The 13,574-nt window shown below is 46.7% G+C and overlaps 1 protein-coding gene across 1 annotated transcript; it reads right to left on the minus strand.

Annotated features, from left to right (window-relative positions):
• Positions 1–554: 554 nt before the first annotated feature.
• On the minus strand, positions 555–10,836 carry LOC102939967 (chymotrypsin-like elastase family member 2A). Its single transcript, XM_007067739.4, has 8 exons — positions 10,697–10,836; positions 10,315–10,403; positions 8,391–8,488; positions 6,223–6,351; positions 2,362–2,498; positions 1,828–1,973; positions 1,296–1,448; positions 555–572 (listed from the first exon to the last, which is right to left on the minus strand). The coding sequence occupies exons 1-8, from the start codon at positions 10,737–10,739 to the stop codon at positions 555–557; spliced, it is 813 nt and encodes a 270-aa protein (XP_007067801.2). The 5' UTR covers positions 10,740–10,836.
• Between the last annotated feature and the right edge of the window lie 2,738 nt (positions 10,837–13,574).

The following is a 13,574-nucleotide window of genomic DNA, read 5'->3' on the forward strand; positions in this document are numbered from 1 at the left end:
GGGAACTGCCAGGAGCTCTGCATTGCGTATTTTGGGTTCCCATCAAGAGCATAGCCAGGTTCTTGGGATTTATAGTTCTTATCATTCCCCCGTGCTCAGGTGTAAGGCAAAGGGAGGGTTGGCAGCTGGAAACTAGTATGGGAATGTGGCGTTAGAAGGGAGTGTGGGGACACCAGGGTGACAACACACATTCCTCATGTCAACCACTGGAAGGAGTTGGCTCTGGGTGAGCCCCCCCCCCTCCCCAATCCCGTTCCCCCATTCTTGTGTCATGCTTCTTATTCCACTTTCGGTCACGATGGGGTTTATCTAATGGAAGAAAATGCTCCATTGCATAACGCCCTGCCACCATGTCATATGCTTCATCCTAAACCCTCCCTTTTCCCGAGGCACAGGCTTTACGTATCCGTTGCAAACAGACGTTGGTTATTTATTATATACACATTCCTTCAGCACCTCAGATTGGAATTTCATGAGTACGACTTTATTTCAAGTAGCAAAATAGCTTCCCTTCTCCCAGCACAGGGTTAGTCTGTTGTCCACGGCTCTTCAGGTTAGTTGTTTGCCATAACCTGCAGAAAGTGTAAAACACAGTGTGTGGGGGGGAAATCAAACCAGAAAACTAAGGAAATCCGTAAACAGGGCCACCCAAACGCTACAAATTGTCCCTTTAAATACATAAACCAGTCCTACAACCCTCTCTCTTCCTAAGGATTTAAGACAGGTGGTTTGGCTTCTGTGTCATCCTTTATGTGAAGGGTTCATTTATAGTTAATAAATATTTGATAAGAACATTATAGCCATGAGCAATATGTGTTCCTGATCATCAGAGTAATAGATGATAGCTAATTAAGTTGTTGGACATCAATTACCATTTATTAAAACTCTATAAAATATACCCTTAGTATACAGCATGACAGATTTATTCCAAAACGTCTGAACTTTGGTTAGAAACGAAGATCATTTGGATAGTTGCATTCAACCGGAAGACACCTCACCTTCGCTGCAGGAACTAATTCTCTAGAAACAAGACAACATTCTCTCTTGTTGTGTTGTGGGATTGTCTACATGGTGAAGTTATTATGGAATAAGTTAGGGGGTGAATTTAAAGTGCACTAGCTATTCCGGGGTAAGTGTGTGTGCATGGGAAGCTACTGCTGGCCAGTGTATCCATATGGACAAACCCTCGGTCTTGAACTGTTTTGCAGGTGTTTTGTTTTGTTTTACCCCAAATGACCATTTAAAAGTTCACAGCAGAGTTTGTTCTTGCTCAGCAGTAGACACTAGACCCTTACCGTAGCGATCCAGTTGTTGAAAGCAGAGACTCGAGTAAAGACGGAGGGTTTGCGGTAATAATTACAGCCTAGTGAGGAGCCAAAGCTGACTATGCCATGAACTTCCCACTTGCCATCAGCACCTCTGCAGTTCAGTGGGCCACCAGAGTCCCCCTGCAAAGAAGGAGAGGCACAGTCATTGAACGGGTCTCATATAATTAGAGATGGGACATGGGAGAAAGGCAGGAGTGTGAATGAAATGAATATAGGTTCTGTCTTATGAGAAGGCTCCCAGCTGCCATGTTCAGGTCCAACACGTAGGGGGAGTTTGGATCCAGGGGTTTGGGGTGGATCCCTCTTGTAGGTGGGGGTATAGAAATGTGTTTATTAAATAGTCCTTCAACACGTTAATTGCTATCAACCTCTACGAAGGGGTTTCAAAGCCCAGCTAGAATGGGTAGGTCCTAGTACCCTGCCTCATCTTCAGAGTCCCTTCCCATAATGCAGGACTTTCTAACGCCATTCCCATAAATGCCAAGTTCTCCGGACTCACGTTGCAGCTGGAGATCACTCCGTCGCCGCCTGCACAGACCATGGTGGTTTTTACTGAGCTACCCCACCAGCTAGGTAGGGAACAGGTGGCATAAACAACCACGGGCAAAGGTCCTTGCTGCAGTTTATCTGGGAGAGCACCGTTTGCTGGAAGGGAAGAGAAACAAGGGAGTAGCATTAGCTCCTGGCAGTCAAGAAACAGCAAAATAACGTATCCAGGTACAAGAGTCAACAGGGATTCCAAGCACAGAGGGGTTGCAGAATCCAGTCCTTAGCGCATCCCTCCTTCAGAAAAGTGTCTGAACTAGATGGATAATCCTCATCCATTTTAACAATGGCTCTCTGTCTATATCGCATGGGAAATCAGCTGGGGGCCGAGCACTTTAACATTCACATATCAACACCCTACTGGCGGTAGCGTCAGCAAACAGGCCAAGGAATGAATAGGCCAGGATCCCTTATTCCAGTCAATCCCAATGGAGATGTTAACACAGACGGACTTAGTGTTACCACTGAGAACTGTATTAACACTTACTGTACAGCCTTCCCCATCCAGTTACGTAGCAGATGAAGCCAGAGGCCAGGAGACTGTTTGCCGGAGGGAGGCAGGCCGGCTGGATTTGATTGCTCAGAGCAACGCTCTGGGAGAGTTTGATCAAAGCGATGTCGTTGCTGTGTTCAGAAGCCGAGGTTGAGGAGGGAGCGTGCACAGAGGGAGAGTGGAAGAAAACACAGACCCATTAATACGTAGCATTTATAGAGTGCTCCGCCTATTCGAAAGAGGGGGCCCTGCCTTTAGTGGGAGGAGGAGGGAAGGAACGTCCTCAGGGCATGGCAGAGGGGTCCCACCCCTTGGTGTTGCCCGTACCACACCCAAACGCATGCCTCGGTGCCCATAGGCCCTGGTGGAGCACCTTGATTTTCCTTCCTCATGGCCCAAAAGCCGTGTGGAAATCCAGGTCCCAGCATCTGCAGCTCCTCTGCCCACACGGGGCTCAGTTTGAGAGGCTTGGCCTGTCTCTGTCAAGCTTTGGGGTAAACTCAGCATGTGACAGTGAGAGCTTCTGGAGAATACATGGAGAGCCTCCTGGAGCTTCAGGCTCGTCAAGGCTTGTCAAGCACTCGTTTCTGTTCAGCTCCCTGTGGTGGGTGGGCATCTCCCTAGGGAGGTGCCCATGCTGTTACCGATTCATCCTTCTACTCAGAGACTCCCAGGAAATGGCCTTTCAGCCAGAGGCTTCCTTATCAGGCTGGGGTTCTCTCAGGGCCGGGGGAGTGAGACCTTTGTCTTTGTCTTGGAACCCCCCAAATGGATAAAAGAAAAAGGGTTATATGGCTTTTAGCTTATGCAGTAAAGGCTAATGCATTTAGCTCCAGACATCCCAGGTTCGATCCTGCCCGCGGACAACTGGCGTCTGTCAGTGTTACACAAGCAGTTTTTGGAGGGAGGGATAGCTCAGTGGTTTGAGCATTGGCCTGTTAAACCCAGGGTTGTGAGTTCAATCCTTGAGGGGGCCATTTAGGGATCTGGGGCAAAAATTGGGGATTGGTCCTGCTTTGAGCAAGGGGTTGGACTAGATGACCTCCTGAGGTCTCTTCCAACCCTGATATTCTATGATTCTATGAATTCAAGAGGCATAACTCCTTCTCTTCCAGTCAGTGCTGCACGTACTCCACCTCAAACACATGCCTTAATGCCACCTGGCCCTGTTGGAGCACCAGGACTTTCCTTGTGTATGGCCTGTGAGGTTTGTGTTTCAGTTTATTGCCAAGTCAGCATCCAAACGTACAAGGGCTCATCTGTGGTGTGTGAGCATCAATGATTCCATAACTGATATTTGTTTTAATTTTTACCACTCGGGGTTTGCCAAAACCCTTCCCTCACAGCAGGGCAGTGTTCTGTACCTTTCCTCTCCAGACGGGGCAGCATTTAAGTAATTTTTCAAGCCTTCCCGAGCCTCAATAAACATCATGATATTGTGCCCTGTAACTGCTAGACTGAGGTGTAATAAACCAGTGGAATCTAAAAGTGTTGGCTGCAGTTGGACATAGTCTGGCTCTGTTTAATGGTGTTCAGCCCTACATTTGGCAGATAACATAATGTAGCAAGTTTCTCAACTGCTTGGTGTTCAGGCCTCTAAGGGAGGTGGCTCGACCCTGGGCAGTTATCATAAGAGCACAATGCCATTCTATTAATCCGTGGTACGCCCACACTTGAATATCATAGAATCATAGAATATCAGGGTTGGAAGGGACCTCAGGAGGTCATCTAGTCCAACCCCCTGCTCAAAGCAGGACCAATCCCCAATTAAATCATCCCAGCCAGGGCTTTGTCAAGCCTGACCTTAAAAACTTCTAAGGAAGGAGATTCTACCACCTCCCTAGGTAACACATTCCAGTGTCTCACCACCCTCCTAGTGAAAAAGTTTTTCCTAATATCCAACCTAAACCTCCCCCACTGCAACTTGAGACCGTTACTCCTTGTCCTGTCCTCTTCTACCACTGAGAATAGTCTAGAACCATCCTCTCTGGAACCACCTCTCAGGTAGTTGAAAGCAGCTATCAAATCCCCCCTCATTCTTCTCTTCTGCAGACTAAACAATCCCAGTTCCCTCAGCCTCTCCTCATAAGTCATGTGTTCCAGACCCCTAATCATTTTTGTTGCCCTTCGCTGAACTCTCTCCAATTTATCCACATCCTTCTTGTAGTGTGGGGCCCAAAACTGGACACAGTATTCCAGATGAGGCCTCACCAATGTCGAATAGAGGGGAACGATCAAGTCCCTCGATCTGCTCGCTATGCCCCTACTTACACATCCCAAAATGCCATTGGCCTTCTTGGCAACAAGGGCACACTGCTGACTCATATCCAGCTTCTCGTCCACTGTCACCCCTAGGTCCTTTTCCGCAGAACTGCTGCGTAGCCATTCGGTCCCTAGTCTGTAGCTGTGCATTGGGTTCTTCCGTCCTAAGTGCAGGACCCTGCACTTATCCTTATTGAACCTCATCAGATTTCTTTTGGGGAATACTGCGTGCAGTTCTGGTCACCCCATCTCAAAACAGATATAGTAGAATTGGAAAAGGCACAGAAGGTCAATACAGAAGGGGTATGGAACAGCTTCTGTATGAGGAGAGATTAAGAAGGCTGGGACTTTTCAGCTTGGAAAAGAAGCGACGAAGAGGGGATATGACTGAGGTCTGTGAAATCATGACTGGTGTGGAGAATGTGTTATTTACTCCTTCATGTAACACAAGAACCAGGGCTCATTAATAGGCAGCAAGTTTAAAACAAACATAAGGAAATACTTCATACAACACAGTCAGGGGATGTTGTGAAGGTCAAAACTATAATGGGGTTCAAAAAACAACTAGATAAGTTCCTGGAGGACAGGTCCGTCGATGGCTATTAGCTAAGATGGTCAGGGATGCAGCCCTGTGCTCTGGGTGTCCCTAAGCCTCTGACTGTCACTCGATGATTGCCCTGTTCTGTTCATTCCCCCTGAGGCATCTGGCATTGGCCACTATCAGAAGACAAGATATTAGACTAGATGGACCATTGGTCTGATGCAGTATGGCCATTCTGACGTCCTAGTTCTTGTACTACTGCCTTGGGGAGCTGGGCTTGGCCACATACTTGGGGATGAAACGTGTAGAAAGTTGGAAACGGAGCTGATTCACGGAGCTAATGCACTAGGACTTCAGCAGAACCAAGGAGTCCTTCAGCAACATGGCCTCAATCCAAGTTACTAATAATACTTTGCACTTCTAGTAGCACCTTTCATCTGAAGCTTTCAAAGTACTTTACATACATTAAACATATGTATGAAATGAACCTCTCCACACACCTGTCTCTTCACCCACTGCTAAGATGCAGGAGACACTTGGGTTGAGCAAGGCAGCCGTTAAGCAATAAACAACTGTGCTATGCAGCCATTGAACTGAATTCAGTTGCAATAGGTGGAATTTGGTTTGGACACGGGGGTTAATTCACCTGTACTCTTATGAAACCTGCTGTGGACTCTTTAATAGCCACAAGTGGTCAGCAGCTCAGGTGAATGTGTCTGAAAGTTTCTGAGATAGTGGAGGCTGAAGGCATCACTTAACTATTGGGGAGGTGGCTCCTGCACTGGCATCTGTCCCTTTGGGGGTGATGGGCATCTGCTCGCTGAGCCAGGCATGCCCATCCTCCATAATGTGACAAAGGTTTGAACTGTGGAAAGGTTTCACCACTCCCCACATCCAGTCACCCAGTATTTTGGAATCATCAGACTGAGCCTATGCTGTAACAACTGGCTCCAAATTTGGAGCTGCCCACCGTGTAGGGGTGTTTGGACCGAGAGGCCTTGGTTTAGGGCCCTATCGCTAATACTTTTTATAAATAGCTGCTATTAACTTACCCATTTGCAATACGGTTTGGGTTCCAGCCTTCATGGACAATGATTTTTTCTGGACTGGCTGCAATCGATCCTTGTTCAGTAGCCTTTAGGTTGAATTTGCCAAGAAACACTCGATAGGTCAGAGAAGAACTGGGGAGGAAAAGGAACAGGGAGAGATAAGAACATAGGAATGGCCATACTGGGTCAGACCAAAGGTCCATCCAGCCCAGTATCCTGTCTACCAACAGTGGCCAATGCCAGGTGCCCCAGAGGGAGTGAACCTAACAGGTAATGATCAAGTGATCTCTCTCCTGCCATCCATCTCCACCCTCTGACAAACAGAGGCTAGGGACACCATTCCTTACCCATCCTGGCTAATAGCCATTAATGGACTTAACCTCCATGAATTTATCCAGTTCTCTTTTAAACCCTGTTATAGTCCTAGCCTTCACAACCTCCTCAGGCAAGGAGTTCCACAGGTTGACTGTGCACTGAGTGAAGAAAAACTTCCTTTTATTTGTTTTAAAGCTACTGCCCATTAATTTCATTTGGTGGCCCCCAGTTCTTATATTATGGGAACAAGTAAATAATTTTTCCTTATTCACTTTCTCCGCACCACTCATGATTTTATAGACCTCTATCATATCCCCCCTTAGTCTCCTCTTTTCCAAACTGAAAAGTCCTACCCTCTTTAATCTCTCCTCATATGGGACCCGTTCCAAACCCCTAATCATTTTAGTTGCCCTTTTCTGAATCTTTTCTAATGCCAGTATATCTTTTTTGAGCTGAAGGGACCACATCTGTACGCAGTATTCAAGATGTGGGCGTACCATGGATTTATATAAGGGCAATAAAATATTCTCCATCTTATTCTCTATCCCCTTCTTAATGATTCCTAACATCCCGTTTGCTTTTTTGACTGCTGCTGCACACTGCAGGGACATCTTCAGAGAACTATCCACGATGACTCCAAGATCTTTCTCCTGATTAGTTGTAGCTAAATTAGCCCCCATCATATTGTATGTATATATTTTTTCCAATGTGCATTGCTTTACATTTATCCACATTAAATTTCATTTCCCATTTTGTCGCCCAATCACTTAGTTTTGTGAGAGCTTTTTGAAGTTCTTCACAGTCTACTTTGGTCTTAACTATCTTGATGCTTAGGTGTGTAGCTCCCTGCTTCCTGCGCAGTCACACGCCTCTTTGGGAAGGGCGGCCAAATGCAGCCTAGGAGTCTCCAGTGGGAACCCTCTGAGAACTGCAGGGGCCAGCATGCATTGATCTACATTACCAGCCGTTGGTTTAGGACGGAGCATTGCATGCTGGAACCTCTAGTCACTAGAGGCTGCGTCTCCACATGCTCCTCTGCCTCCTGCCAAGATTCCCGCTAAACGTGGGCCCCAGCTGATCTTCGCGCTTGAGGCTGCCATTTCCTGGCACATCTGAGTAATTCCGAAGGCCTCTCTAGTAGTGTGACCATGTCTATTACGAAAGCATCTCCACGGGTACAGAGGTGTGTGGAAGAGTATTGTGCACCCTGGCAATCTGACCTCACACGCAGCGCGCCCGGGAGGGCCCATATCTGCTCTGACGATGCTTTCCATGACTGGAGTGGTAGTAACCAGCCGCAGTGCATGTGTGTACAGGAAACAGGCCTGTACTGCGGTGCTGGGTTGGGCCGCTGGCCTTGACCGAGGCATTTAAGGTGATGAAGTCAAAGCTGATCACGCCCCTCATTTTTACAGCATCCCATAATCTGAGAACAAGAAGCTCTCACTGAAATTAATGGCAGGTGACTTTAAACCCAAAGGGACGATTTCCTCATGGAAGTGGGTGCGCTAGTTAACCTATGGAACTCACTGCTACATGTGCTTGTAATGAGAACACAGCTGATTTTAAAAGGAGCCGGACAATTTAATAACTAATATGTATTGTTATACATGCAAAAATAAAGTCAACAGTGCAGAGCATGGCACAGGCAGGGGACGAGGAAGGAAGTTTTCCCCTTCCAGTGAATCATCAGGTAAGGGCCACAGCCAGAGACACGATCTAGACGTGATAAACTTTTTAGAGGGGGAGAGCCTGTTATTAATATGCTTTGGCTTTCTCTTTTCCTCAGAGCATTTACAGCTTTCTGCACGTTGACTTAAAAGAAATGATTGTCCAGGCTTCGGCAGCTAACGTACCTGATGCAGTGAGCAGCTGTCAGGACCCAGTTGGGTGCAATGAGGGTTCCCCCACAGGTGTGATACCAGTTACCACTGGAACTGTATTGCAGGGAGACCTAGGAATGATACGGTAAGAATGCTACTCTCTGATCGACTTCTCCTTCTGTTGGGAAGGTGAAAAGCTGAGCACCCAAGTGCTCCATGTCCAGACCACTCTCTTGTGAAAAGGCTTTTTTCCAAAGTTTCATTTCACTGTTGCTTTCCCAAAGCTATTTACTAAGCATGGGCCAAACAGAGGGTTGTATTTGCTACAGAAGAAATGGGTTCATGAAACACCTCTTTGTCACTCTATGTAGAAATAGGGCCCTGTTGATGGTTTGGGGGTTTTGTTTTTTAAATATTTCACTGGGTTTAGTGGGCAAGTGACGTGATCATGGAAATGGAATCTAGGGAAATAGGGATCCGTGAACTCCTGAGTTGTTGCTTTTGTTCTGCCTTTGACTCATTATGTGACCATGGGTAGGTTGCTCAGCTTCTCTGCCACAGTTGCCCAAATATGCCATGAGGATTGTATCAACGGTACAGGGGTGTCATTTATTAACCTTTCAACCGGTGAAGAGCAAAATAAGTGCAATTTTTAAATGTATTCTAGGAGTTAAATAGTCCCTATTTTGAGACACCGGTTACTTGCCGAGCATGGCTCTGCAGACCTAGCAAAATATAATGACATCGATCTCTTATTTCTCCAGAGCTTTCATCCTGATGGATCCAAGCAGGCTTTGACACTTAGCTGACCTGTCAGCTGCAGACAGGAATCGCTTTGCTCCCCAGTTAGTTCTTGAAAAGAGCACAGTAACGCTGCACAACCATCTGGGATGTTGTGATGAATAGTAGTCATAAATTGGTAACTCATCTTTAGCACACTCCGTACGAGGAGCTCCAGCATTAGCAAATGAATCCCGACATGCGCCCTTGGGAGTAGGATCAGAAACGGAGGTGCCGTGTCCCAAAATAGCATGTCAGGATCATTTCCCAGCATGCTCCTTGTTTGCTATTTATTGACAAGCTTATCAAAGGGCTCACCACATGGCTCTGGGTGCAAAGAGAGCCCGTTCCCACACCCACTGAAGCCAGGGAAAGTTCTTCCTCCCTCACTGATTTCAATGGGAGCTGGATTGGGTGCTAAGTGACTTGCTTAAGGGCAGGCAGTGAGTCTGTGGCAGAGCTGGGGATAGAACTCAGTTCTCACACCTCTTCTTGCACCTTAAGCACAAGGCCAGTTGGCCTTGTAGTGTGTCTCATTCAGAATACAGCCACGATACACCTACACTTTGTTGCCTCTGTAGGCTCAGCTCACACACCCACCAGGGGTCCTTAAGTTGCATTCCCCATTCTACCCCCTAAGCTCCTTTTGTGCTGCCCTCCCACCCCCTCATGTCAGGGACATATGTAAATAATCCCGCTTGTATAATTTGTTAAATTATTTCTTTTCTTTCCATGTGGGAGCAAAGTCCTTCAGGGAGTCAAAACCTTCTGCTCCATTGGGATGCTGGGCAGGGCTGAGATCTGGGGCGTGTTGTTACACTGGAAGAGGTCAATGGCTGCCATCAACCACTTCGCTGATCTATGTCTATTATTATAGACCCAGATATAGCTGCTGGGTCTGCTAACCAGATGCCGGGGGCTCCAGGTGTCCTCTACTTTTCTGCCTTCTCGTTTTCCAATTTTCACTAAACTCAGTAGGGCTCTGACCACTGATGCCTAGAACGTTCCCTGGCAGTTTGGAATTGATCGCATACCGTGTTCAAAAGTTATCGCATATCAGACAGGGAAATGCCATCAACGCGCGTGCAGGCTGAGCAAAGCAAGGCCCAACGTAATGGGAAGGCAACATGGCTCAAGGTATCCTGGACTGGGCTAAGGAAACCCGGGAATCACTAACCTGCCAGGGCCAGCTGAATGGTCTTGCATCTTCTCCTCCAACCACTCTGTTCAAGAGAGGTGGGTAGGCGGGATTCCCACAACTGAGGGCTGCAAGAGACACAAGATGGGGTCCGCTTTAGAAATCAGAACAGATCAAGCCACCAACCAAAACTGACCTGATCTTTGTGTAACACATGTTTGAACTTAGGGGACCGATCTGGGGCCCTTTCTATCACTACAGACGTTTCTAAGCCATAGTCTATTCTGACCCTTACACTGCACCCATTACTCTGATATCTCAGCACCTCCAGGCTGCTGGTCAGCGTCAGGACCACAGGATCAAGCTCGAAGTCTGCGGTTGGTAAAACAGATGAAAACCTACGTCTAGGCGGGATACATACCCCCAGCGGCCAGCGTCAGGGTAGCGAACAGGATACGGATCATGGTGCCCTGTAGCTGTGTCAGGAGCAGTGCCTCTGCTGAGCCCTCTTATATGCCCGTAGCGCTTATCTCTGGCAGATAGGGCCTGGAGCAGGGGGTGTGCAGCTCAGTCACCAGTGGGAAGATTTCGCACCCGTGGGACATTTTTCTGTGTGTGCACGTGCTAAAAAAAGATGGACCTTGAGATGCAGGCTCAGCTCTGTCTTGTCTGGGGAGTGCTGCGTGAGCTGGATTTTGTTTGTTGCAGCTGTTCGCTCTCACGCTACCTTGAGTCCTGGTCGCAAATATGTGGATGGAAGGGAAAATTACCTGAATTTGGGGGGAGGGAGGGTAAATCTCCCTCCAGCAATTCATGGGGAACCCTTATGATGTGGCACGCCATATACTCTATGGAAATATGCTTATGAATATGACATAACTGGAATATGCTTTACGTTAAATACCCCTTGTATGGTGTCATTAGAAAGCTTGTAATCTACTAAGTGTGTTCATCCTATTTGTTTGCATGTATTATTTCTATATCTGGAATTAGGAAAGTAAGATATAAACTTTAATCACTGATGTAAACATATTAAGTGGAGGCCATTAAGGGTGTTCCAGAAACAATCAGTTGTAAATGGCATTAGTTACTTGAAAGCCTTCGTGTGTACGTGTGGGCCAGTCCATGGGGAATGGTGCTTGGGGTCTTACAGTGACATGTGACCATGTCGCCTGACAATGAAATCCATCTTAAATCTGGTACTTTTCCATTTAGAAGGAGGGGTGGAGACCCAGAGAGACAAAAGAGTCCCGCCTTGTGCCAAAGATATAAAACGGGGTGGAGCAGGACAAAAGAGGCAGCTAGTCATGAGAAAACCCCTGCTTACCACATGAGATGTCTGCTGGATCAAACAAAGACTGTACCAGGGGAAAGGATTGTGCCCAGACGAGGAAGGAATCTAGTCTGTGAGAGGTTTCAGAGTAGCAGCCGTGTTAGTCTGTATTCGCAAAAAGAAAAGGAGTACTTGTGGCACCTTAGAGACTTACAAATTTATTTGAGCATAAGCTTTTGTGAGCTACAGCTCACTTCATCGGATGCATTCAGTGAAAAATACAATGGGGAGATTTATATACATAGATAACATGAAACACTGGGTGTTACCATACACACTGTAATGAGAGTGATCACATAAGGTGAGCTATTACCAGCAGGAGAGCGGGGGGAGGAGGGGGAATCTTTTGTAGTGATAATCAAGGTGGGCCATTTCCAGCAGTTGACAAGAACGTCTGAGGAACAGTGTGGGGTGGGGGGAGGAAGGGAATAAACATGGGGAAATAGTTTTACTTTGTGTAATGATCCATCCACTCCCAGTCTTTATTCAAGCCTAAGTTAATTGTATCCAGTTTGCAAATGAATTCCAATTCAGCAGTCTCTTGTTGGAGTCTGTTTTTGAAGTTTTTTTGTTGAAGAATTGCAACTTTTAGGTCTGTAATCGAGTGAGCAGAGAGATTGAAGTGTTCTCCAACTGGTTTTTGAATGTTATAATTCTTGACATCTGATTTGTGTCCATTTATTCTTTTACGTAGAGACTGTCCAGTTTGGCCAATGTACATGGCAGAGGGGCATTGCTGGCACATGATGGCATATATCACATTGGTAGATGTGCAGGTGAACGAGCCTCTGAAAGTGTGGCTGATGTGATTAGGCCCTATGATGGTGTCCCCTGAATAGATATGTGGACACAGCTGGCAATGGGCTTTTTGCAAGGATAGGTTCCTGGGTTAGTGGTTCTGTTATGTGGTGTGTGGTTACTGGTGAGTATTTGCTTCAGGTTGGGGGGCTGTCTGTAGGCAAGGACTGGCCTGTCTCCCAGGATTTGTGAGAGTGGTGGGTCATCCTTCAGGATAGGTTGTAGATCCTTAATAATGCGTTGGAGGGGTTTTAGCTGGGGGCTGAAGGTGATGGCTAGTGGCGTTCTGTTATTTTCTTTGTTGGGCCTGTCCTGTAGTAGGTGACTTCTAGGTACTCTTCTGGCTCTGTCGATCTGTTTCTTCACTTCCGCAGGTGGGTATTGTAGTTGTAAGAATGCTTGATAGAGATCTTGTAGGTGTTTGTCTCTGTCTGAAGGGTTGGAGCAAATGCGGTTGTATCGCAGAGCTTGGCTGTAGACGATGGATCGTGTGGTGTGGTCAGGGTGAAAGCTGGAGGCATGTAGGTAGGAATAGCGGTCAGTAGGTTTCCGGTATCGGGTGCTGTTTATGTGACCATCACTTATTAGCACCGTAGTGTCCAGGAAGTGGATCTCTTGTGTGGACTGGTCCAGGCTGAGGTTGATGGTGGGATGGAAATTGTTGAAATCATGGTGGAATTCCTCAAGGGCTTCTTTGCCATGGGTCCAGATGATGAAGATGTCCTCAATGTAGCTCAAGTAGAGGCAAGTAGTCTGTGAGAGAAGCTTAGTGTGAGAGAAGGGTGAGATATTACCTGTAATCAGTTTCTTAATGTATTAGGCTTAGACTTGCATTTTTTCCTTTATTTTGCTTGGTGACTTACTTTGTTCTGTCTGTTATTACTTAGAACCACTTAAATCCTACTTTGTATACTTAATAAAATCACTTTTGTTTATTAATTTCCCCAGAGTAAGTGATTAATACCTGGGCCGGTAAACAACCATGCATATCTCTTTATCAGTGTTACAGAGGGGAGAGAATTTATGAATTTGCCCTCTATAAGCTTTATACATAGTAAAATGGATTTATTTGGGGTTTGGAACACATTGGGAACTGGGTGTCTGGGTGCTGGAGACAGGTAACCTGCTCAGCTGTTTTCAGTTAAGTCTGCAGCTTTTTGGGGGCATT

Source organism: Chelonia mydas, chromosome 18 (assembly GCF_015237465.2).
Source record: "Chelonia mydas isolate rCheMyd1 chromosome 18, rCheMyd1.pri.v2, whole genome shotgun sequence".
In the NCBI taxonomy this organism is placed as follows: Eukaryota; Metazoa; Chordata; order Testudines; family Cheloniidae; genus Chelonia; species Chelonia mydas.